This window comes from Plectropomus leopardus, chromosome 16, assembly GCF_008729295.1.
Source record: "Plectropomus leopardus isolate mb chromosome 16, YSFRI_Pleo_2.0, whole genome shotgun sequence".
Taxonomy (NCBI): Eukaryota; Metazoa; Chordata; class Actinopteri; order Perciformes; family Serranidae; genus Plectropomus; species Plectropomus leopardus.
This window is the reverse complement of record NC_056478.1, coordinates 5,047,226-5,073,362: the sequence shown is the minus strand read 5'-3', so window position 1 is coordinate 5,073,362 and position 26,137 is coordinate 5,047,226. Positions and strand designations below refer to the sequence as shown.

At 39.8% G+C, this 26,137-nt stretch overlaps 1 protein-coding gene across 1 annotated transcript in view; it reads right to left on the bottom strand.

Annotated features, from left to right (window-relative positions):
• LOC121955489 (1-phosphatidylinositol 4,5-bisphosphate phosphodiesterase beta-1) overlaps nt 1-26,137 on the bottom strand; it is a 168,812-nt gene that overhangs the window by 44,287 nt on the left and 98,388 nt on the right. The window contains 7 exon segments of the mRNA XM_042503476.1: nt 2,299-2,383; nt 2,666-2,748; nt 6,709-6,866; nt 8,643-8,789; nt 20,342-20,508; nt 21,231-21,331; nt 23,441-23,516. Coding sequence (XP_042359410.1) covers nt 2,299-2,383; nt 2,666-2,748; nt 6,709-6,866; nt 8,643-8,789; nt 20,342-20,508; nt 21,231-21,331; nt 23,441-23,516 — 817 coding nt within the window.

Sequence of the window (26,137 nt, the reverse complement as noted above, 5' to 3'; positions counted from 1 at the left end):
GGCAATACAGCCTTCATCAGCATAATGAATGCGGTGATGAGAGCCATATAACAAACAAGCAAACATGTTCATGGCAAAGTAATTTCAGCTAATTTTTTTGGGGAAAGAGCAGACTGTTCTCAGTTTAATTGAAACAAACAAACAAACATTGTCTCTCTTATTCAACATGTTTTGTGGAGTGGAGACACAAGGGGAGCTCGGATTTCTCAGAAAACTGTAATCCTCTTTATTCTCACCTTAGGCTCAGCCGAAACCAATCTAGCTATATTACCCTATCTGCCCCTGCCCCTATGGACTCACGGAGGCGATATCCCATTTGATACGCTGTATACACGGCTGTGTCGACGCCAGAGGGGAGTGGCTGTCATTGCACTCACCTTTCCCAGTTATTACATGCTCAGTGGTAGAAATCTGATTCCTCAATGGCACTTTTCCTTTCTGTCTCTCTCTCTAACTTCTCCCTTGGTGTCTGTCTCCTCATATCTCTCTTGCTCCCTCAGCCACTCCATTCGAAAGGCTTCCCCCTGATAATACTTCAATGTCAAATCCAGTCAGAAGGAAACTGGGAACTTAAGCTGCACTACAGCGTTATATCAGCAGGGACAAGGCATCCCTAGCGAATATCACAGGGTATGTTGAAGCACACATTGGATGTATATATGTTTTCATGTGTTTCCCCAGACGCTTTGTGAGGCGGCGGAGCGAGAGTTTATGCGACAAGTGTCTAACATTTGCCTCACGTAATAGCCTGCGTCATTACACACAAAGACGCTAGCGGTGGCGGGGGGAACAGAGTTTGGCCACAAAGAGACAAAGCAAGCTTTTGACTGGTAGCCATGGCAACAGAGGAGAGACAGATAAAGGGCCGCCAAGAAAAGCCACGTTTAGATTACAGCGTAAAACACTTCCATTTAATCTTACACGGCTGTCATTTGCAGTCTTTCCCGTGATAACAGAGAGTCGATGCAGGGGAGTAAAAACGACCGCGGGAGGAATCATTAAAAGTTTCCACGGCACGTAAATAGCCACAGGTATGCGTGCGTCTGTGATTGAAAAACAGGAGGGACAGAAAGGGGGAGATGAAGTCTAGGAGGCCATTTAGGAGCGTGCCAGGAGTGACAGAAAGAGGAAAAACAGCAACAACACATTTTGCCAGGTGCTAGGGGACATGTCGATATGGTGCTGCTGGTGAGACAGATGGAGAGAGGGAGAGGACAGAGAGAAATGAGAGTGTGAGACCACTTCTTAAATCAGCATCTCTACATGTATGGCAGCCATTCTATTTGAACATCATTCATTTGTTTTAGGCTGGATTGCACCAACAAGGATTAACTTTTCAACCTGATTAAATCATAGTTTAAGTTGAAATTCTTTTGCACCAAACTTAGCTAAACATTAAGAAAGATGAAAGTAAAACCTCTCTTAAATCTCAGTTCAGTTTTTACACCAAAAGTAGAATAACATTTTTTCACAGGTCTCTTAAGCACTAAGACGCTCCTTCTGAATAACTTTCATCATTACCAAAACAAAGTCTTAACCTTGAGTTTTTAATTCTTAAAAAGCTTTAAAATTCTACAAATTTTCTTAGAAATTTGTCACTAGGAGCAACTTTCTGTATGTGTCGTGAATACGGCTTCAGGAATGTAATCAACAGGAAGATGGACTGCTTGAATTTTTGCGCCGGGAGTGGCATGAAGTCACCCTGCAGCCGTTTGAAAAAGCATGCCAAGATGCATGACCTGTGGTTTGACATTTTTGGTTAATTCCACCAAACAGTGACTGAACTCTTCCTAAGATAAAATCCGAGATCTTGTTTTTGTAGCGTTATTGAAGGTCTGAAAAGACTGCCTCTATCTTTTTGTTATTTTGAGGAGTAGTTATTTTCTGCAAATAAATCCTCCAAACTAAAATATTTCCATTTAAATATTGGAAGAAATGTTCTCAGTGGTTTATAGAATAAAACGAGAACTGTTCTTTTTACTCAAGCACACACCTATAAATAATTGAACCAAGAAACTGGTATTTTTTTGGAGGTCTCTCTCTTTTATTCAGAGCTGAATATGTCGGTGTGCAGTAAGTTGTAAGCCTCCTGAATGTATATCTGAATGGGCAGCCGGCTGACCACTAGTGTTCAAGGACATTTCATTGGTGCACTCGTCTGTGCGGTAATCTGAGCTGAATCCCTCGCTGCTGGCCATGTCGTATGTGTGTTTTAGAAAGAGAGACAGCAACAGGGAGACCATGAGTGTGAATGTATGTGTGAGTGCATGCACATGTGTGAGCATCATATGTACTCACAGGATATTTCTCCAGAGGGTCTGTCAGTAATGCGTCTCCAAATATTGACCGGCAGTACTCTGCCATCTTAGCCTGCTGCTTCGGTCTGTAAGTCATCACACATAAAAACAAACACAGACACACATTATCATGGTTTCTCTGCTAAATATAAATATACACTGAATACATATGTTGCTCCTAAGGTACCTCTGGGAGCCATTCAAACATAAAAAGAGAATTTTCTCCCTAAAGCTAAGTCGATGTCTACACAGCTGATACACACAAAAGGGCTGATTGGGCCTATCGATGACAGACAGAGCTGATCAATAAGGTCAACACTCATTCTGTAGACTTTGAACGCCTGATTTAAAACAATCTGCTGACTTACGAGTCCACGTGGTTCTCAAAAGACAGGATGATGGGGAAGGGCGAGGTCTTGAAGGCACACTCTGCTATAGCCTCGATCACCTCCTAAAAACACAAACATAAAGAAAAACAGTCACTGCTAGTTTCAGACCGACGCAGTTTTCACGGCAAGTGCCCTTGTGCCTTTCAGTGCACCCATGGGTGTGTAGTTCTTAAAATGAGTTGTAGTCAAGCACATTTTTGGCGTTTTGCTATTTTTAGGCAGCAGAAAGCGATTGACCAACAAAAACCTGGTCTTAGGTCAGAATGGAGTAATAAAGGATGCATTATTAAGACGATGCACCTACACAGGTGGGTTCACAACACTTGTACACACAAAGAGACGTACACGTGGAATACCAGTGAGTGAAATAAAAGATTGTCAATGAGGAAAATATTAAGCACATTCTCTAAAATGTGAACATAGCAGAGATCAGAGCAGAGCTGCAGAGCTGCTGTCTGACTCCACATTAGAAATGATGCTGTGCGCTTTTACACACAGAGCAGCATAACTTGGCTGCACAATATTTGATGCAATGATATTACTGCTCTTACTCACAGCCTGTATGTAAAGAAGGACGACATGGCAGCTCCCTAACAGAGCGCCTTAATAATGGGTCCTAAATCAAATCACTTAGCATTTCAGCACCTCTGGTTCCTTTGTCTGTAAGTCAATGAGTTTTTTGGATTGAGGTTAGAGGTCTGAGGTTAACAAAAGAGACTTTCACGTTTTGTTAAACAACATTAAATACATCAGTAAATACCCCACTTGCAAACTTTGTAGCTTTTATGCATCGCAAAAAAGGCGGTTGCGAACAAGTGGCTACATGAGACTAAAGATCATCAACACACAGAGCCGAACCGAACACGGCTTTACAGCCTCGTAGTGGTCATGATGCTAAATCATGCAACAGTGGTGTAGTTTGTTTACAGCATAATGTTAGCTTTTACCTCTGGCTATTTCATTGATACTATAGAAACCCAGTATCTGAGATACCTTGGCTTCATTTTACTACAGTGAGAGAAAGTAGAGATGCAATGTCCATCTTTATATACAGTCTATGCTCTTACTGCATCTCTCTCAGCAGAAAACAGCTTGCTTCTCCAATTTGTTGAATCCCCCATGTAAATAGCAGTTAACAAGCTGCAGGCCGCCTGGCTTTTAAAGGAATGGAGATGACACTTGGTTGAACTCGTGGCCAAAACACACCTAGGATTAATTAAGGCTCTATATTCAGCCCTTTTGCCCATTGTGCCTTACTCTGCACTCAAATTATGTATCGTTTAACTTGAAAAAATGGAGTTGAACACGCCCTAAATGAAATTATGCCATGTACTTTAGATCACATGCTATACTGTAGACTGTTTAAATAGTTTTCAGTGAATGCCACTGTTTGTTTATGCGATAACTTGCTGTAGAGCCGAGCTCATATTCCAGCCAGAGTTATATCAGTTTATCATGATATCATTTCCTACATTTCCTCGAACGCCTGAGAGCCTCCTGCAGAGAATATGCCCGAACGTGTTGACATCAATAACCCTAGGAGAGAACAAGCGTGATAAGACAGTAGTACAAAAACTAAATTACACTCCGCCCTCACTCTAAATGCAACATGTTATCTGGCTGCATGGTGTACTGCAGCTACTGATGCTGGAAGAATAATGCTGTTGTGTGTATCGAATACTTGTATGCGTGTGTGTGCAGAATGTCAATTCTCTTTTCTGTTTGATAATGTGAAAGGAAATCTTTTAAGTATATCGTAAATTGCAGTGTGTTCACTCATTCATGTCTTGCAAATTTCTGCATGGATATGTTTACGGAAATGGGAGCTGAGCTGTGAAGTGGTGTCGGCGCCCGACTCCAGTGAGGACAGTTCAACATCTGATATCGGATTTCTAAGCCACTGATTGTCTAAGTCAATTACATTGTCATTAACAACAGTGTCAGTTCAGTTAATGCCTTTATTTCCATTTTCTCCATCTCCTCCAATAAAAATCTTAGTCTGTAACTCTACACTCTCCATCTGTGGCTCTGTCTCTCAAAACTCTTTTTGTATTTCACTCTCACGGTAATTCCATTAAGCTTGTTCTACTTCTTTTGTTACTCTCATTAGAACTAAATTTCCTTGATCAATCAATCCACCCACCTCCCTCTCTTTTTCTCCTGACACCTACCATGCCCTTAAAATTTTCACACCCTCCTCCTCCAATAAAAACATTCTTTCTCTTTGTCTCCTCATCTTCGGAGACTTCAATTAAGCGCTCCTCAGCGCTTCACTTTAGAGCCATTCAGCGCGTCCCAGTCCTTTACGATGTGCCATCTGCTGAATGCATGCTCCACTTTCTGTTTATCCCACTTCTTATTCAACTCTGCTTTCCTCCGTACTTTTATTTTCTGTCTGACTCTGTATCTGTCTGCTTTTCTGTCTGTGTGTGTACATAATATTTATTTCAGTTATAATCCTTGAGCATTTTTTTCAGCAGTCGTTTCTTTTTGTTTACATTCACAGGAAAACGATGCATGCATGTAATACAATGTTATCTCATTGCTAACAGCCTCACCGTTTACAGTTTGCTCTCTTTACATCGTGTCAGAGTTGTATTATGTTACTGCTTATGCCAACAGATCATTTCCTACCACCACTACGTAACATTAAGGGTATAAAATAAGCATAATAAGAGGTGGCTTAGGACATGTTAGCACTGACATGAACTCTACAAAACAGGTTCATCAGCACCACAAAACAAAATGTCATTTTGTGTGGAAAATGATTTGCATTGTTGCAGTTATTACTGATAAATTTCTTTACGAAAACAACCCGAGGTTGTTTGGCTGCACTGTAAACAGAAACATAATTTGTTTTTCTATTGTGTTTGTGTTTGTATATCATTTTAAAGCCATATCCAGCCCTCGATAAAACTGTTTTAGAACGTTGCAGGGAAAAAATGCAGGGGTAAGAACTACTTCATGTTTTTGGATTTTCATTAACATATACTGTATATACAGTAGCCAAAACAATGGATATTCAAACCATTGCCTGGAAAACAGTTTTCCTCATTTCATTATTTTCCCAAGAAGTTCATGACAGTGAGAAATCTGAATATATGTATGAAAAAATCTGTTTTTGAGTATTTTTACATCCCTGTCCTTTCCCTGACTGTGATGCAGTTTCAAATGTTTGATGACTCATCCTGCTATCAGGGGCATTAACAGAAGTTCACTCAATCTAACGAGACTGTCGGTGACTGGCTAGCCACACTGATCACACAAAAAAAACCTTCCTCATTTATGGTTTATAGTAGCTAACAGAGCACTAAAGAGAGAAACTGGTAAAGATGTATCCTGAGTAGCTGGTGTGTACTGGATTTTTTCCCCCGTTCAGGTAGAGATGTGTGTTTGATTTCATTTCCAAAACACTGTGGCTGGGGTCTAATTCATGAATCTGTCCCTTATTATCTTTATCATCTAATGGTGAGGAAGGTGTGTGTTGAGCCAACAGCCCACTGTAGCTCTGTATCCCTCTAAACTCTGCGCCTGCTCGCTCCCTTTTCAGTAATCCAATCAAATACAAAAGATTTGATTTAATTTTTTTAGCAACTGCAAACTGTTTAAATAATCAGTTTCACTGGGAAATTCACATAAGAGAAGCTAAAAATGCTCTCACTTCAGTTTCACAGGAACTTTTAAGTTTGCACTTCAAGGCAAACTCATGTTTATTAAACATACTCAAATGAAAATAAGGATGAAACCCAGAAACCCAATTTTAACCTTAAATTATCTAAAAACACAAACTAAAACACATAAGGATGTGGGAGTGGGGCCGACCCGAATAACAATCTGTATTTGATGCATGCAATATTTGGATTACATCATCTGTCCGCGAGGTCTGTTTACCCAGAATCCCCCTCTCTGTGTCTGTAGACAAAGACATTAAAATGCACCCGCACAGAAACATGCTTCAGCCCTTACTCCCCACCCCCTCAACCCCCTCTTATATCACTATCACTCTGCTCTCCTTGTGTTACCTTGAAGGAGATTTCAGTTGTCATGGTGAAGCCGTGAGTGATGACGGGCTCTTCTTCTGTGGTGCGACCCTTCCAGCAGTCCAGTTCAATGCAGCGGCACCCTGACAGGAGAACCTGCTTGTACATCTCGACTGACGAGTTTCCTGCGAGTTGGCCGGCTGCACAAGAGCAAGAAAACACACACACACAAGAACACACCACTTCAGGTAACTGTCACATTGATCCCAGAGGAATCAGGATGCCAACAAAAGCGTGTCCTCCCACCTTTCAAGAGCTCATTAAGCTGCGAGCATGCAGTAAAAAACAATACAGTTATCTGAAGCAGGCAGATCCCATCACCTTGTCACCATTAGCGAAGCAATTATCTCTTCACATTAGCAGCATGCTCTCCTGCAACACGATGGGAACTGTGTCAAAGTGAGAGGCAGATCTATGTTCTCACTTCAGCTGGCATCATTCATTCCCTCCATTTTTTTCCATTCCTTTTCCCTCACTCGTTCTTTCTCTTCTTTTGATAGGCATCCCCATTTAAATGCATCAGGGAAACACATTCTTTACTAAATGAGGTCATGTGTTGCACACTGCATAAAACATTGCTTTAGTTTACTATGCGTCAGTGGAACAGAGATACATCTGAATGAATGAATAAGTTGCACAAGCTGCTGTCAGTCTGATTATCTTATGTGGATCTTTTCTTATAATGTCGTGAAACATAACCACTGCGCAGACAGAAATGCATCCCGCCTCGCCGCAGCTCTGTCTGTTAGCTATTATAATATCATTAAGTGTCACGATGAAAATACATAAAGAAAAGCTGTGCTCGTGAGGAGAGAATCAAGGACCTGTTGTTTGTTTTTCTCATTTCTTCATTTCGCAGGCCATGAGTCTGGCCTATTACAGAAATTCCATTTTTTCCATCGCTGGAGAAATTTGATCCACTTGAAAGATTAAATGCTCTCCAGTTCCCCCCAGAATAGATTTGAATAGATGAATTCTAATATCCACTGAGGAGAAAATGGCCTCTGTATTGTGCCCGCCATGCTTGCGCACTGCTGGGAGCCTGTTACTGTGACTACCAGTCTAAAGAAATATTTAACTCATGAATATCAATGAACTGAGACTCATGACATGACTTGATTGGATAACCTCAAGAGAGGTAATGCAAGAAAAGGGGGCCTGATATGCACCAGCGCGTCTGATTGACCCACCTGTGAGGTATGAAGTCGGGTGTATGCGCTCGTGCAAACAAAATTGTGTTTCTAAATGAACAAGTGATCCGTTCATGTGTAGAGAAATACATGATGCGCATGTGTAATCAGTCACTAAAATTGGGGTTGAGTGGTAGTATGCAGGGTTCCTGCAATTCAAAGAAAAGTAGATTTTTAAGGACTTTTTAATGCCACTTGGAATTAAGTTTGAGACCAATTTTCTACAAACCAAAACTGGACAAAAAAGGACAAAAAATCTTTTGCCCCAATGTTTATTTTAACATTAATCATGACTTGTTTTGTCCAGTGAAAACTTACGTCAAACTATGTCAAATATTACATTACCATAAAAGTATGTATTTGCTTTACCAACAGAAGCAGAAACAATCTGCCGTTTCTGGCCAGTTTTCTTGGCGGTTTTGTGTTTTTTTTACTGTGCATGTGAGATTCTTCTGCTTGGATTCTCATCATGATGAGTTTAAGAAGGGGAATTTATTAAATTATCTGATGAAAAAATAGATGTTACCAAATATTTTGAGATTTCACTATGCAGTTTCTGAAAAAAAAAATCTTTATAAAATCCTACTTCCTACGTCTGAGCATTTTTAAGACCTTTGAACGATTTCATACCAAATAAGGCCTTTTTTAGATTTAGATGAATGAATTCAATGCCTTTTGAGACTTTTTTTTAAGAATCCACAGGAGCACAAACATGTATGTGCGTACCTGTGAGGTATGTGTTGTGTGAGGAGTTGATGAAGTAGTGGGAGAGGGGAAGGGTCATGTCTTCACTCTGGTCCAACTTCTCAGGAGGAATGATGCTGTTCTCCTCCCCACTCAGGTACCTCATAAAACCTTCCACTGAGATCTGACCTGCACGGACACACAAAGCAGAGACATTCCAGTCAGACTGATAGAGAAAAAGGATAAGTCTGATGATTATTTTCAGCAGATACTTTCTGATGGTCAACAGATCCAATGAAGACACCAAAACCACCAATGAATCTGACCTAAAATCAAGTATTGCATGCGTAGCCAAATCCAATTCAATATAATCATATTCAGAATCATAAAAGAATATTACTGAGCATATTGCAGTCAATGAGACACTGATGCACTTGATGACGTGTCTCTTCAGTATGATAAAAATTACACTGTAATTTACTTTGACATACCTCCTGCTGCCTGAATATTAACATAACAAATGTGTATCAATCCACGGCTGCAAACAGCTTTAAACAAATGCTCTATTACTCTTGTTTGAGTAATGTTTGCTAAGAACTACAGTGCCCTGCTGTTTCAGAAAGTTATTTAGCCTTCTATAAAGATTAAATGAATTATTTGTGACCTGTTTTATTTTATATTTTTTTATAATTACATCTTCAGCAGAATAAATGGGCTTGGGGCTGAGTGCCAAAGACAGACGGGGGACGTTATAGTATACTGACAGACTAACATGTTGTTGGTTTTGATGTTTTCATGGCAAACACAGAATATTGCCAGCCCTATCCTTTACACTACATTAATCACAATATGGTCCATGGCATATGGTGGTGCACAACTATGTGCCATTTCACTAAGATAGAAAAAAGATCTTTTTCAGTATTTTTTGATTTGCAATGTCTTAAATGAAAACATTGTGTACTCAAAAAACTGTATTATTTATGTGCACACGACACCAGAATTGTCATAATACACTAAGTTCAAACTTCCATATAACACCCTAAAAAATATAGATATTAAATACCATTTTCAATACCAAGAGGAAAATCTGACTTTGAGGGCAAAAAAATGATTTTTTGCTTATTGAAGGATAAATAAATAAAATTGTTTTTTGGTTAGCAGGAGAGAACATCCGATTGGCTGAGGTAAACATTAACAATAATTAAAACTGTTACATTAGTGAAAACAGTATTTTTCTTGCAGTAGTGCTCATTTTTAAGCCTCTTAGATTGTGACACATTCAAAAGGCAATAAAGTTCGAGTAACAAACAAAACCGTGCAGCAAAAGCCTGTATGCAACTGGAGCGGACAAGACATGTGATGAGTAGATGGCACCGTGAGTAAAAGTACGCAGGGGTTTGGGGGCACTACTGCAGTCTGTGAGTCATACGTGAGCACAGCTGTTAACTGGTACAGCGATACTGCAGAAAATGAGTAGTACAACACTGTCAAATATTCAGCATAAATATGTATCAAAAAATCAATGTTTTGGACAACACTATACTATACTGTGTACAAATACTGCAAGTGTATTAAAATGAATAGTTGGAAGACTGAGGTCAAATGTTTTAAAGGTTATATTACAAAAATGTCCATAATCACTAATTAACACCAAGATTACATGAGTAGTTTAATTTAACCAGAACCCTAATTCAATGTTTGCCAAAAGCCTTTGTGGTTAATCCTTAAAGCCTTTCCCTCAGTGTTTCAGTTTCTCACATTTTACTGTGGGTGTCAGTTATAAGCCTTCATTAGAAATATTAAAGCTGTCTAGGTGAATAAATGTATGAAAAAATCTGTTTTCACAGGAAGTTAGAATATAAATCTGATTTTATACATTTCAGCCTCCACTAGTTTCCACTGGCACTTCTGCTGCCCGTAATAAGTCATACAGGCATCTGAAAACGAAGTGACTGAACTGCCCTTGACGTTGCTCTTTCCGTGTTCTGATTGTTTGTCAAGGTCACTCATGTTAAGCTTTGCCTTTTTGCTGTCATCACTGAGCTCATGTCTCCGCCGAATGTGCTCTAGAAAACGAATAACGCTTAATAAATAAGTAATGTGCAGCAGAGGAAAAGCTCCAGTCATCAAAACGCAAGATTCAAATTTCCATACGCATTAGCATACACGTCACACACCACACCTGCGTGGATTAAATTCTGTACAACATACAGCAAGCGTGCAAGGCGAAACCAAAACACTTGCAACCTCCTCCACAAACACACACACACACACACACACACACACACACACACACACATACTGACTTGACATTATGCTAAATATGCAAAGTGATGCAAGCTCGACGGGTGCAGCAGGTCCCTCCGGCCACTTTATGCTAATTAATGCGGTGCCGCCCTCTGCAGAGTTGCTGGACTAATTAACGCTGGCTGCTGTCTGTGACATGTGAGTTCAGTCACACTCAGCGTCTTACTCCCTGCTGACTGCCAGGACCTCCCTTTGCCAGGCAGAGGCCTCACCTCGCTACAACTCACACTCACACAGACGCAGTTTTCCCAATTCCCGAGACATTTGTAGGTCAAAGAGGGAAAAATGGTGTTAACATGACTGGGATTAGAGGTGTACTTGAGTGAGAACCTACAAGTGTTATCCTAAAGGTGATGTTTGAAAGGTGGAGTTTGATCTGAAAGGGAGAATAAAAGGATACATTTGTGGCTTTTGGCCACAAAAGGACTTTGGTAAGATAAGAGGAAACTGCAGTATCAATGTATCCTAAATTTAATGATAACCTGTAAGACAAGAGGGGACACAAACTGACAAAATCTGGCAAAGAGCTTCCTCTCTGCAATCACGGAAGATGAATGAGCGATGATGTGCCACCGTCTACTCTTGATGTGAGAGACTTTAAGCGTCTTCTTTCATTTAGCACATTGTTCATCTGTATTCAAACAATGAAGGAGTGTTTGAGCGAGCGCAGACAATGATGAAGCACTAAAGAGATGAATGAAAGGTATAATGTTCACAAAATCAAGGCTGGAAAGAAATCAAGAGAGCGTGCAACAAAGAGAGTGAGCAGAAAAGAAAATGAAAGTGTTTTCCCTCTCCTCTTTCTTAATCACCATGCCTATTTAAAGGCAGACCCAAGGCACATATCCACTCTCTCCGGTTAAAGGGACAGTTTACCCTAAAATAAAAAACACATATTTTCCCTCTTACTTTTAGTGCTATTTATCAATCTAGATTGTTTTGGTGTAATCTGTTGAGTGTTGGAGATATCGGCCACAGAGACTTCTGCCCCTTTTCTCCAATATAATGGACATAGATGGGACTTGGCTTGCATCACTCAAAGCGCCAAAAAATTACATTTGAAAACTCAACAGCAATGTCTTTTTCCAGAGATCGTGACTCATTCCTATCAAACTATTTAAAAAAGAAATGTTTTTTTAAACCATTCTGTGCCCCAGCTCCCTCTGTATTTGGATGTTTTTGTGTCTGTGGATGCAGCACAGGCAAAGTTCATCTTTATTTATCCCTCAGGAGCAGTTAGAGTCGCAGCAGGAATATTTGATGTGTTGATCCGGTCAAAGCTGATCAGATGGATGGATGAGAGGAGAGCGCAGTATGAGGGAATGCAAGGCAAGATAATCATTACTTTTTTTAATGAAGCTTTGCACATGTTTGCATCGATCTATGGAACTGTTGTGTGATCTTTTGTGATTTTTTTTGTGAGTCTCATGGGTGTGAATGCTTTTTCATGTTGTTTGTGCCCCCAACCAAAGGCAATTTTCTGTCACTATGTGATAGACAATAAAGTATTTCGAATGTTGAACCTTTTACACTCAGCAGAATGAACAGTTAAGTTTCACTTTCACTGTGCCCGATGCTCTGCTACGCCGTCTGTGACAACAGTACGCTCGGCACTCTGAGAGTGTGATGCAACATATATATATTTCAATAGCGCTGGAAAATCTTGTGTTGGCAGATGTTTTAATTGTGGCCACGAATAAATGAATGTGTGAAAAACCTGCACTATTTTCTTTAAACCAAACAACACCCACCGTATCACCTGCAGAAGGAAATATGGATCTACTGCGAGCTGACCTAGTACCAATGAGCTAACTAATATTACAGCTATCACGAGCACGCGCCTCTCATCCATGAGTAAATACATGCTTCCCTCTGTGCGGTGATACAGTTGGTTGATGTTGTTCAGTAGAAAATAGTTCCCACATCAAACTGCACACAACAAAGTCTGTGGATTAGGATGATTTCTGGAAAGAGACATTGCTTACGAGTTTTTCAGATGTATTTTTTGGCGCTCTGAGCACCACAAGCTGATTTCCATCTAGTTCAATTATATTGGAGAGAAGGCAGACGTCTCTATGGCCGATATCTCCAACGCTCGGCAACTCACATCAAAACTATCTATAAACAGATAAACAGGTAAATGTAAAAAATATCTACTGTCCCTTTAAGGTGTATACATGCATTCTTACTGTGTGCATCCACATGATGTTTTTTAAGTTAATTCTTAAAGCAGATGTTTAGTATGCAAAAAGCAACCCATGTAAATTTTTTATATGCATGTGTTAGTGTCCTTGAGAGAGGAACAAGTGTGTGTTTGAGTGTGTGTGTGTGTGTGTGCGTGTGTGTAAAGGTAGCATGTGGAGCCCTGGACCCCTCTGCAGAGCAGATGGCAGCACTTCCTCCGGCTAGATAAATACTTCACATGGGGAAATCTGTCACTGGGACAGAGAAGGGCACGCTTCCAGAGAGCCTGGGACGAGCTGAACACACAACATCGCAGTGCGAGCACATCACGGTGATCAGAGTCAAACACAGGGCGGTCAAACGGGACATTTCAGTGTGGTTTAAAACATTATTTGATCTAATTTAGTCGCCCGTGACTCATTTTGTCAAAAGAAAAAAAAATCAAGTAAAGTAGGTACTTTAGGAGGAGAGATTATTGAAGCAGCACTCATGCTCTGCTTGAGTCAGTTCAGGTCAATTTAGTTTCAGTGTGATCAGTAATAAAATGTGCAAATGTGATTGGCATAATAACAATCTACTGAACAGGTTTTTACATAAACAACCTCTCCTGGCACCAAAGATTAGCATTTTTTAATTTTAAAACAGAAACGCAATTTAATAATAGCCCCCAGCCTATTTTTAAACATATTCAACCATGCACTAAACTTCAGACGTGAAGCACAGTGACATTGACAGTTTTCCATGAACATGCAGGTGAATAATCCAGTGATCCATTGCACCGTTAAACACTGAGCAGCGCTCCCTATTGTTGCTTGGGAAACACACCTAAGCTACGAACATTTTACAAATCATGTGGCATGCTGTGATATCGTTAAAGTCAGATGTAGTATTGACTGGAGGGCTGTAGACATATGTCATGTAATCAATAAGCCCCAATCGTTTAAATGTTTCTGCAGACAGATCTAATCTTTAATCTTTAGATAAAAATAAAATGTACAGCCTGAGTGGTCCTGACTATAACTCTTTATTACAGTGTTTTGTGCTTTCTAGGCCATGAGGAGGAGATAAACTGACTCTGGATGAAATACAAAGTCTAAACGAATCAAATAAACATTGACAAGCAAATACACAAGGAATGGATTGTGGCCACTGCAGCACCATAAATTGTGCATCATTTTTACCTGCTATCTGCCTCATTTTTTGGTCTAATTCACAAAAGCAAGTGCAGACTGGTAATTTCTTACCATTTATACCCTCTGTTAAAACCCTATTTTGAAAACTGATTGTAGTAACATGAGTATGCTTACGTTAACTTTGCCATGTAGGTTGCTAACTCACCCCGTCAGCTCTATCTGGGTCGTTTGAATGCGTTACAATGCGTGTCAGTATATAGGGGCACTAAAACTGAAGTTTTTCCTTCTGTGCACAAACATGGAGATGAAAACCTTCGAAAATTAGTTTCATTGTTTTACATATTAGTCTGACAAACAATACAAATTAACACTTCGTGTTTGTTCTTCTAAATTAATGATTTGTTGTTAAACAAATATGTTGTGTCAGTTCCAATTTGGTGTGTCAAATTGGGGCCACTTGACAACAAATTCCTGGGCTGCTTTTTGTTGCCAGCAACAGAGATATTCCACTAATTATATTGCAGTTATCCATGAGGCAAAGTGTGATTGTCACCTTTGAGCCAACACAATAGGTAAAAAAATGAGACGCGAGCTACAGGTCCTGACTGACGGTTTGCAGAGGCATTCGTCAAACTTCAGGCAAAGAACTTAAACGTGACAAGGGAAAATAGAATTGGGTCATTGCTGGGCGTGACACCCGTTATAAATACGCTTCAGTTAACACCAAGTCTTTGAAGACGCTAATGATTTTACTGTAACTATGTGTGGCTTTTAGAGCTTATCTTTGTGAATTGGCTGTTTTTTGCAGTTCATCTGCATAGGAAGGGGCCATTTTTGCATCAAATGTATGCATGTTTCCCAATTTAAATATGTGCAAAGAGCACATTAGCAACGAGACGGTATTCACTTGGCAGCACAGTTAGTGGTGCATTTCACCTTTTTGTGCGCTTTGAGAATTAAACATTTTCTTCTTATCTTTTGTTGTGCAGGTTTACAGCCGCAAAAACTGCACAATCCTTTTCTTAATACACCACAGGGTTAGTATTTTCCACATTATGATATTATTGTGTATGTTATTTTGTTTACATTATTTTCATAATGGTATGGTATAACATAAATAATGGAAAATAACAGCCCAGTGATTTGCTCGACAACAAACAGAATGTGGTAAGTCACCCATCCTGGCAGACTTGTATCGCATGCTTTCCAGCAGAGATATAATTTGAATTGGCTGAAACCCGACCTTGATGCCGGAGATCTGGAGTGGGATGTTCTCCAGTTTTGGCAGCTCTCTGTCCACTGACACTTCAGACAACATGACACGATGCACAGCGTTTCCAGGAGTGTTGGAGCCCCTTCACTCATGCATCTTGACTGTGCACAAATGATTCTGTGTAGCTCTTGATGCTCTAACACGTGCAGTTTTGTGATGCCGATGAATTTTTATTGTTTAGACTTCAGGTTTTAACGAACAGGTAGATGCTGCTAACTACAATATGGTGCCCACAACACGTGCAAATTGACAAAACACGTGTTTACAACTTAAGCATAAGCATGAGGGGGACACACATTTGACAATCTGAAAACACACATTTAGTATCAAGCAAATACTTAAACACTATAAAGTGCCAAACAGTTACTGGTTGCTGATGAACTGCTCCATGCAAAGAAGTAATCAGCACACAACCCCTATGAAATGGCAGTTTATATTACAAATTAAACAAATGAGTTATATCATGATAGTAACAGATCTTTACATGTGCTGGCAGGCAGGTGTGTTTGTTGTCTTTGGACAGAGCCGGTCTAGCCATTTCCCTCTGTTACCAGTTGTTATGCTACACTAAGCTAACTAGCTGCAGCCTTTTAGACAAACACATAAAAGAGTGGTATTAAACTCTAACTCTTCGCCAGAAAGCAAATAATTATATTTTCCAAAATGTGGAACTACAGTACGGCTTTAAGTCCCAGTGCGGAGTTCTCTCAGCGACCACGAATACTCTAAAGGGCCCACCAAACCGAAAACAATAAATATTAACAATAAAGATTTTAAAAATTGTTTCAACTCAAGAGGATGGCTGAGTCCATGCCACAAATATAACAAACAAAGTCAGCGGCAAACAATATCATTGGAAAGACTTTCAGACAGTGGAAGCCAATCAAAATCTGAATTTCCTAATCAATATGGACCTCAATATCAAGGTTTGAATAAAAACCCACCAATGTTTGATAAACGGGGGCAACTATTTTGTTATCACCATTACTAATTCGGAATAATTTACAGTTTTTGTTTTGTTTCTCTGCGCAATTAACAGCAGTAACAAGTCATCAACATTTTACTGAGCTGCTGACACAGCTGAAGCGTGCAGCGCGTGTTTGGCATTGCTGCTTACACGAGGTTATTGTTTATCTGTGTGGATGCTCACATACAATCATTATAGTTTTTCTTCTCTGTGTAAACATTGAGGATTATTGGATCTTCCGCCAATTAAATCATTGGTCTGTGCACATTTTATGGGTTAGATATATTTTCAAAGTGATGTAGCGATCGTGACACTCTGGACCAATACTGATGCTTCAAAAAACACGCTGGCTGACAGCTAATGTCAGTGTTTTTTGTTGTTTTTATTTTTATTATTGTTATTTATTGTCCATTTTCTGCCTGGAAAACAAAGTCATTCAGTCCTCAATTTCAATATTTTTGAATACTAAGCACAACTTCAATTGTACAGTTTTCTTTCGTGAGAGATTCTTTTTAGAAATATAACATCTTCAAATGCCTTTTTAGCCGGTTATACAGCTACCCATTAACCGATACTACTACTACTGAAACACCGTAAGCACCTCAGTCTTTTATTTCTACTCTCATCCATGAGACACAGCTGACCAGCAGCTCGTTGTCCATGCTGGTGCTCAGAGTACACAGGTATTTGCATGCCATTTGTGGCTGTACTGAGAAACAAAAGTGATTATATCTCCAGCAGCAATTGCAGTTGCTCTTCTGCAAATGGAGCCTCTAAAAGGAAACGTCTTCTTCCATTATTTTTTGTACACAAATCACACGTGCGCACGGCATCTGCTGCACTCTTACATCATGCCAAAGTGTCAGTGACGTGTCCAACCAGTGGCCTCTTTTCCAAATTAGCAGCTGGGTGTGCCAGGTACTGCTGTCCGAGTCCAACCGCAAATAACCAAAACAACATTTGGCCAGCACAAAATTAAGACAACATAACCGATAAACATCAATGACGGCCATCTGTGAATGTCATCTTATATATATAACATTTATTAATTTATTTTATTTTTCTCACATTTAGTATATGCTGATAGGCCAATGGCAGTCAACAAGGCAAATATCTGCCAATATTGATGTTATTTGGATAAATCAAAGCATCCCTAGCTTTTGGGTTTATTTTCGCCAGACACTCCTACAAATGGAATTACAGCAAGAAAAAATAGGTTTATGAATTAAACTAAGAACAAAACTAAAAAGCAGGAAAGAAAAAGATGTATATGACTCCTTACCAGTGTTTTGGTGTAGCTAAATTTGAACATGTTTGAGTTAGGGATGGGCATTTTTGGCAACTTACCACATTATTAATTATATATTAACTATAACCATATTCAAGCACTTGAATTAAACTATTACTTTAGTACTTGCAAGAAAAAAAAAATCTAATGTAAGTGTACGAATGTTAATCGTCCAACAATGGAAAACGAGTAGAAATGCAAATTAACTGATTAGGCTTCAGTTAGCCTATCAAACTATTAATTTAAAGTAAACTTATGAAAAGTCAGAAAACTGTCGCTGCTGTTAATGTTACAGGATGAAGGCGGCACTGAGGGACCATCTTCAGAGCCGCTCTCCTCAGAGTCAGTTCAACATCTGCCGGGGACGAGCTATCAGCAGCGGCGGCTAACACCCTGTTAACACCCTGCTAACACCCTGCTAACACCCGACACCGAGCCGTTTAACAGTACCAGCAAACTCTCACTGACACCAAAACAGCTCCAATTCTCTCGTTAAACACCGTAATAACCGTTAGCCCTGTGATGCTAACAGTTAGCCCTGTCAGTGTGCGTGTTTTTGCAGATGCACTCTCACAGATTGCTCCTTGGTGCAAAGATCACACTCCTGAAACAGTGGTAATATTGATAGAGAGAGAGCGAGACAGTGTGGCAAGGAGCCGCTGAGAGAAGCGATACACTGCACACAGCTCTATATTTAGATAAGATTTAACACATATAAAAATAGTAATAATAGTAAAAATAAAATTAAAAGTGATGTTCACAGGTGGGAGGTGTGGCAGCGAGTACTCTATCAGTGTATAGAATACTGATGTCCAAACAAGTACTTGAGTATTTATGACCATCTACTGGTTTGAATGTACACTTGTGGTCAAAAGTGCCAAATAAGCTGCACTCAATTTGCCACTCACTATTTCTTTAAGCTCTTCTGACGCGTAAACACAAACTAGCAGCCCTTCTCCTCTGTGCTTTCACACTCTCTGTCTCCACTCAAGGATTCTACTCATGTAATCCTATTCTTGTGAATAAAATAAAATGGCTGGGAATATCCTCTCTTAAGCTTGGCAGTGTTTGGAGTGGGAGGAACATTTTGGCACTGGTGTTTGGTCTGTGTGTGTGTGTGTGTGTGTGTGTGTGTGTGTGTGTGTGTGTGTGTGTGTGTTATTTACAGACTTCTAACATTCCGTTCCTTGGCACCCCACTATGTCTCCTCACTTTCTGAGCGTTTGGACACCAGGCAGCATCGTTGCTACGGCAACACCACTGCCAAATTAACTGAGGGCTGGGGCTGGAGGACAGGGTGAGGGGTAGATTTTGGTTTATCTGGGTCAAATGTGTTAATATGTTTGTGCTTTTCAAAATGTTTAACTACAAAACACATTTGCACTTTTGGTCACCTTGAAATACAATGTCCAGGGTTCCCACATTTTCATGGATAAAAATTCCAAAACTTTTCAATGACTTTTCATTCATTCATTCATTTTCCGTAACCGTTTGTCCTTGCAAGAGTCGCGGGGGGGCTGGAGCCAATCCCAGCTGTCATCGGGCGGAAGGCGGGGTACACCCTGGACAGGTCGCCAGACTATCGCAGGGCCTTCAATGACTTTTCAAGGACTCATTTTTGTTTTTCTTGCACCTTTTGCATGGTGTTTTTCCATGACGGAGGCTTAGGGCCACATTGAGGAAAAACACTTTTTTCAGACTTCAGAGAATAAAGTCGGAATATTATGAGAAAAAAGTCATAATTTTATGAGAATAAATTCGTAATAGTATGAGAATAAAGTTATTTTACAAGAAAAAAAGTCGTAATTTTATGAGAATGAATCGGTAATATTACGAGAATAAAGTCTTAATTTTACAAGAAAACAAGTCATAATTTTATGAGAATTAAGTCGTAATTTCACCAAAAAAAGGCGTAATTTTAAGAGAATATCGTCATATTTTTTTCTAGAAAGGGGATATCATATAACAGAAATAAACTTATTGCCAGCCAGCTATAAAACAGACGAGAGCACAGGCGGCCTTCTTGGTAATTGCTGTCTCCTGTCACCTGTGCTCTCGCCTTTTTTTATAGTTTGCTGGCAATATGTTTATTTCCTTGATATAATATCCCCTTTCTCTCAAAAATACGACTTAACTTATTAAATTCTGACCTTTTTTTTCCGTAAAATTCAGACTTTATTTTTGGAAAAACTTCTTATGTAAGCCCAAGAAATTGGGGGGAATGGCGTTACCAAATATTCTTATGGGCAGCAAATATAATAAACTTAAATTACTGGCTTTGATATGAGGATAATGAGACTCCTCCATGGTTAGTTACTGAGACCAATTCAGCTTATCTGGTAAAACTGAAGGCCTTATTATTAACAACAAATGTGACTGTGGGCTCCTGTCTTAAAATGTGGGTTCATAAATAATAATACTTGTTTACTGAATGAATGACTGTAACTGGGTCTTTGTGGTTACGCGGAAAAAATAATTTCTTATGTAAATTTGTTTGTGTACAGAGTCTCTGTTGACTGTGTCTTGTGTGTGTTTCCTTGTACATTTAAGCATAACAGTTTGCCTGTGCTTGACATTTGAGCCACTGACCTTTCTGTGCCAGCGAAGCGTTGGGTTCATATTTGTCCACCAGCAGCTGGACCTGCTCCGGTTTGAGAGGAGGGTAGAGTATCTCGTTCAGACGAGGGTCTCGCTGTTTACTGTTGATGAACTCTGTCATCTGCTCCACAGTGAGGTACGGACGACTCTTAGCCCCCCTGAGGAGAGAGGAGGGGGAGGGTTACTGAGCGAGATGTGGATTCAAAAATTGAGATGTGAGAAAATGAAACGAGGAGAAGGTGATAGAGGGAGGAGCGGTAATTAAAGCAGCAGAGGGATCTGGAAAGGGAAAGCAACAGAAGCGCAAAGGAGCAGAGGATTTAATGTTGTGTTGAGTAAATTATGAGATTTGATTAAAACGCCTTTCATATCTAAGCCTGTTCCACTAAATTATCATCTCTGTATCCTCCTGGCTCTTATGCCATCTCACTTAACTGTGATTAAAATCTAGATTTATGACTCGCAGTGGCCCCGGTCATGCTGCCGTGCTGCCTCAGCTGATGGTCTGAGTCCCTCTGGGCCGAAGGGGCAGCTCAGCTTCCGCAGCACGAGGGGCCACACCGCCGGGCTCGAGGCGTCACAACCAGGGCCATTACAACATACTCTCCTGCACTGATTAACTGCATGTGACGACTCTAATGAGTGAACGCGGGTGTCGTAACCCGCAAAGCAATATTGCCGTCTCAAGGATGGCAGCCATTATCGAGCCGCCAGTCTGAACTAGCAGCAGATGGCTGTAAAAAATTATATTAAATGAATCACTCTTGCATTGTATCAAGTTTTGCCAACAACTTTTCTTCCAAACTGGGAATTAGTGCATTCTTTGGAGGGTGAAAAGATGATTTTCTGACAGACTTTTAAATGGAAACGTGGCACTTACACGTCAGAGAAGATGTGGTCCAGCTCAGATCGAGGGCAGATGTTGCTCAGGAACATGTTGTAGACCTCTGGGGTGAAATCCTCCTGGGGGATGGAGTCATTCTGCAGAAAATGACAGCAAGCAGGGTCACATGCATGATCATCCATACACATACTGCACATACGAATCATGGCGAAACAGGTGTCCTAGCAGGTACAGACACTGCGGAAAAACTACAAGTGTACAGCATCTGTAGGCTCAGAAGTGATTCGCTAGTATTGTGCTATGAAATACTATTAACAGCTCTTTTCAGTACTGTCATTAGCTTTTTGGTGATTTTATTGTTAAAACCAATGTGTTTAATTGTACTTATAATGGAGTAGATGGGTACAACTTCACAACTTATACCTGAATTGGCTGCAATTGCCATGACTGACAGCTGTGACAGCCAATCCATGCACTTGCATTCAATGAAGCTGCTTGCGAACTCCCCCACCACAGATATCGCTACTGCGCAGACTCCGGCTCTCAGTGACATCACCAGTGCAAGATGGCAACACTTGTATGTCTGATATTTTAGCCTCACGTAAGCATAGCGGGGTAAAGTGGGGGCATGTCACCCATCTTTATATAGAGTATATTTATCGTCCCTATATGATAACTTCTGGCTCCAAAATTCAAGATGGTGACAAAATGCCAAACTCGAGGCTTCAAAACAAAAGTCCATAAACCAAGGGTGTCTGGTCGCTCAGTGGATAGAGCGGGCGGCCCATGTACAAAGGTGACGTTCTTGCCACTGCAGCCATGAGTTTGCTTCCAATTCGTGGCCCTTTGCTGCATGTCTTCCCCTCTCTGTCCCCCTTTCATGCTTACATTCTTTCCTTTCAAATAAAGTCAAAAACGCCCAAAAAATACAAACCAATGGGTGACCTCAAGGTGGCTTTGTCCATTTTTAACAGTCTATGACCTTTGTGTTCAGGCAGAACACAATGGACCTTATGCAAGAACATTTTTGTGTTCTTGATCTCTCACTTTTGAGAGTTGCGTACAAGTGTTTCACGTTGGATTCGGCAATCCACATAACTACACAAGATCAATCTGTTATCCATGAGCTGCCTAAGACCTGTCTTTCATACTATGGGATGCTCTGTAGCCGACCGCGACCTCTAGTCTCCCTCTGGAAGCAATTACAGGCATAAAAATTTCAAATGCAAATAATGGAAAAAAGACACATGCCTGCAATTTGAACCTCGACTCAAACAAAAAAAGCTGTGGCCACAAGAGCTCCTTATAGAGCTATCAGAGGCAAACAGGTCTGATAAAGACACAGTGTGCGCTCAGCAGCAGGCAATAGCATTGTGCCAGCAAGAAACAGAGCAGAACCAAATACTGGGAGAAAAGAGGATGAGGAAGGATGCAGCTCGGGAGGAGGGGAATGCAGGTCAAGCCCCGCCGAAACTCAATGAGTCACTCTAAAGGCCTTGGTGCGAACTACGTCGGGTATGCGCTTTTGCCTGTGAGAGTGTGTTTGAGGGATTAACAGCACTAGCGTTTAGCTGTAATTACTCTAGCGTTGGAACAACAGCAAATCCCTGCAGACCTTCATCCGGCAACACGTTCGTACCTCTTGCTTTCTCTCCCCGTGCTAATTATGTATAGCTTGATCTGTGTGTGTGTGTGTGTGTGTTTGTATCTCTTGTGTGTTCATTGTGTTTGTATTCCATTCCTTACAGCTACAATGTGTCTGCCCTACTGTACACGCATACGTTTTAGCGTGTGTTCAAAACTGCATTAAACAGCTATTTCTGACTTCCAAACACGCAAATTGCTCACTAATGCTGGAACACAGAGACTGTTTACTTGTGTTGGGGGAGTTTTTACACCCTAATGCGTGACAGAGCGGCTTTTCTCTGGTGATATCTGAGTGAGGTGAAGATAAAAACAGCTTTTGTCATCTCTGTTGCTCCCTCTGTTTGTTTCATTACATCCCAGGCTAAATCAGTTCTGAGTGGGAAGTCATGCAGACATCCAGAAAATAAGACTTCAAACAAACGAGCAAAGCAGCAATCAGCTGCTGTTTCAGGAGAATAGAGAACGAGCCGAGGTGAGAGGACAGACTGATGGATGGATGGAGAAGATGAAAGAGCTCCCAGACTAAGATAAGAACGAGAGACACAGAGAGGAGCGGAGAGATATGAGAAGAAGGGAGCTTTAATATTTTGGTGTCTCACTCTGCCAGAAGGGAGGTTACAGTTTTCCAGGGCTGTCTCCACTCGCTTCCTGTCTGCTGAGAACATCCTGAAGATACTGCAGAGACACACAAAAAATAAAAACCCTTGTGAGCAATCGCAGAAAACACCACACAGGCTGAGGAGTTTCAGTCTGGTCCTCTGTGTCAGACTGATTAATTCACCTCAGCTTTTAATTGATACTTTTAAGGACATCCTGCGAGAAAGTTCAGTTAAAACAGAAGCAAACAAGGATAGAGAGGAAAAACTAATCAGGACTAAACCATGTAATCGCAGCGAAAATGACAGATTAAAAGACAAAAATGAGACAAAGAAAATGCTAGGATGAAAAATGAAACCCTGAAATATGAAATAAAATATGCTGATTAAGAAGAAAAAAAATCAGAGTAGACAGTGTGGAAAAAATAAAACTAATTCAGTCTGATATAAGAGCCCTGCAAGAAATGCTTTATTCATGAAGGTTATGTTAAGTTACTTTTTTCTTGAAACTGTTTCAGAGAGATGCTGAGTCAACTTTCTGTGCATTTCGGATTCTCTAGTTTCTAGTGAGATATATTTCATTATACAGAGAGGTGATACTAATATTTACAAAGATGAACTGTTTGCACATACACTGTAAAAATATTCGCTTTAAACTGTAGTTGGCAACTTTTCTAAAAAAGAACTTTTTGTCATATAGCTGCTATACTATATCCATGGGTGGATCAGGGGACAAACTGCACAGATATTCAAAGGGCCCCATCACCTCTCCGATATACTAAAAAGACACTAATTTTTGGGTGGTTTTACATGTCTTTGTAGTTGTAATACATCTTTTTGTAGTTACTGTAAGTGTCTATGTGTGGTCATTTTGTGTCTTTTTTTTTAAAGATGTTTTGTCCATCTTTGTAGTCTTTTGGGTCTCTTTAGGGTAATTTTGTGTCTTTTAAGGTAATTTGGCATTGCTTTGTAGTCATTCTGTCTTCTTGTGGTTGTTTTGTGTCTGTTTGTGGTTGTTTTGCATGTATTTTGTGTTTATTTTGTGTCTCTGTCTGGCTGGTACGTGTTAATGTGAGTGAATATTTTGAAAGTGAATGCAAGAGGACCCCTTGATGTGCTTGCGGAAGTAAGAAAAGTATTTTTTGAAGAGCACAGATCTCAGTGTTTTTCAGGAGGCACACAAAGCACCTCATCATGTTTAAGATTTAAGGATAAAAAATGTTTCCAGATGTAACCAGGGATTATCACTGGAAGGTGCTTTTGTTTTGGTTTTACTCCATTCTCATCACGTTGTCATAAAAATGTGCATCTTTTTTTTAAGGCAGCTGGATAATTGCCGTCTGCAGTAGAGATGCTCCTCATGCCATCTTTTTTAGCTATTTTTTACACAGACTATCTGTCTCATATACTTATGTGTGGATGTAGTGAAAGTTTCAGCAAATGACTTTAACTTAATTTTATGGAGGTTACCCACTGTGGCTTTAATGAACTATTCCTATCAAACGTAAATGGTACAAAACACAAACTCACTGATGTGAAAACTGCTGTTCACACTGTCTCAACTCCAGATGGCAACAACATATGTACATAAAAAGTGATAATGTTTGTCGACAAAGATGATACAACCCAACACATGCATGCAAATATGAACACATAAAATGATATTGTTTTCATTGCTTATTGTTATTACCATTACCATTTCAGTGGCCATTATCATCATCATCGTTATCACATTACAGTTCCTTAGACAGTACCCCACACATACTATCTCACCAGCATCCAAAATTAGGCTTTTGTCTGTTATAAATAAACATAAAACATGCAGATAAAATGTTTTACTCCACAACCTAAAACTAACCATCATATGATTGCTGTCCCGTGTTTTTAGTGACACACTATAAGATCTGCAAAGAGGAGGTTATGCACTTTTTGCATATCTATGTTCCTATAGAGCAGGCAATGAGCAATAAAAATGTCCAAAAAAATTAGGAAAAAATTAGTAAAAAGTTACAAGAAAATGAGAAAGTTAGCCTGACTAAAGAAAAAAAGAAAAGTAAAAGGACAAAAAACAGAAAATGACCTGAAAAACAGTACTCAAATTCAATTAAATAAATAAACTAAAAAATATTTTTTTAGTTATTTTCATTAGTTATTTAAAAATGTTCTAATGATTATCTTTTTTAAGCTAATTTTTTAGGTTATTTTATGTCACCTTTTACTATTTTTTGCAATTTGTGGGACATTTTGTGCCAAATTACTGATTGCCTTTTTTCCCATATTTTTGAAAGAAATCAAACCAATTTGCTTATTTTTCTCAAAGAGTTAAAAACTTACGTCAATCCAGGTTTCAAAGTGTTAAGATGTCTTATGATCATCTTACACCAAATGATCGAAATTATGGGAGTGCACCACATCTCTCATGATATTATTCTGACATTTGAAGCTCTGTGACTCTGTATTTAGCCATTTCAATGGGTATTTGATTTATTTATTGATTTTTTTTTGCTTTGGAGATCAATGTTTAAAACAGGAGCTTCCTCATCAGACATTTTGAGTAGAGAGACGGTGCCTCTGTGTGATTGGGCTACTGTTTTATTCTAGTGTATATAGACAATAAATAAGATTTACTACAATGAACTCCAGTGTGGTTACAGCTACCGCCGGCTGTTTAGGTTTCCGTTGGCCATCGCCTGTTATAAT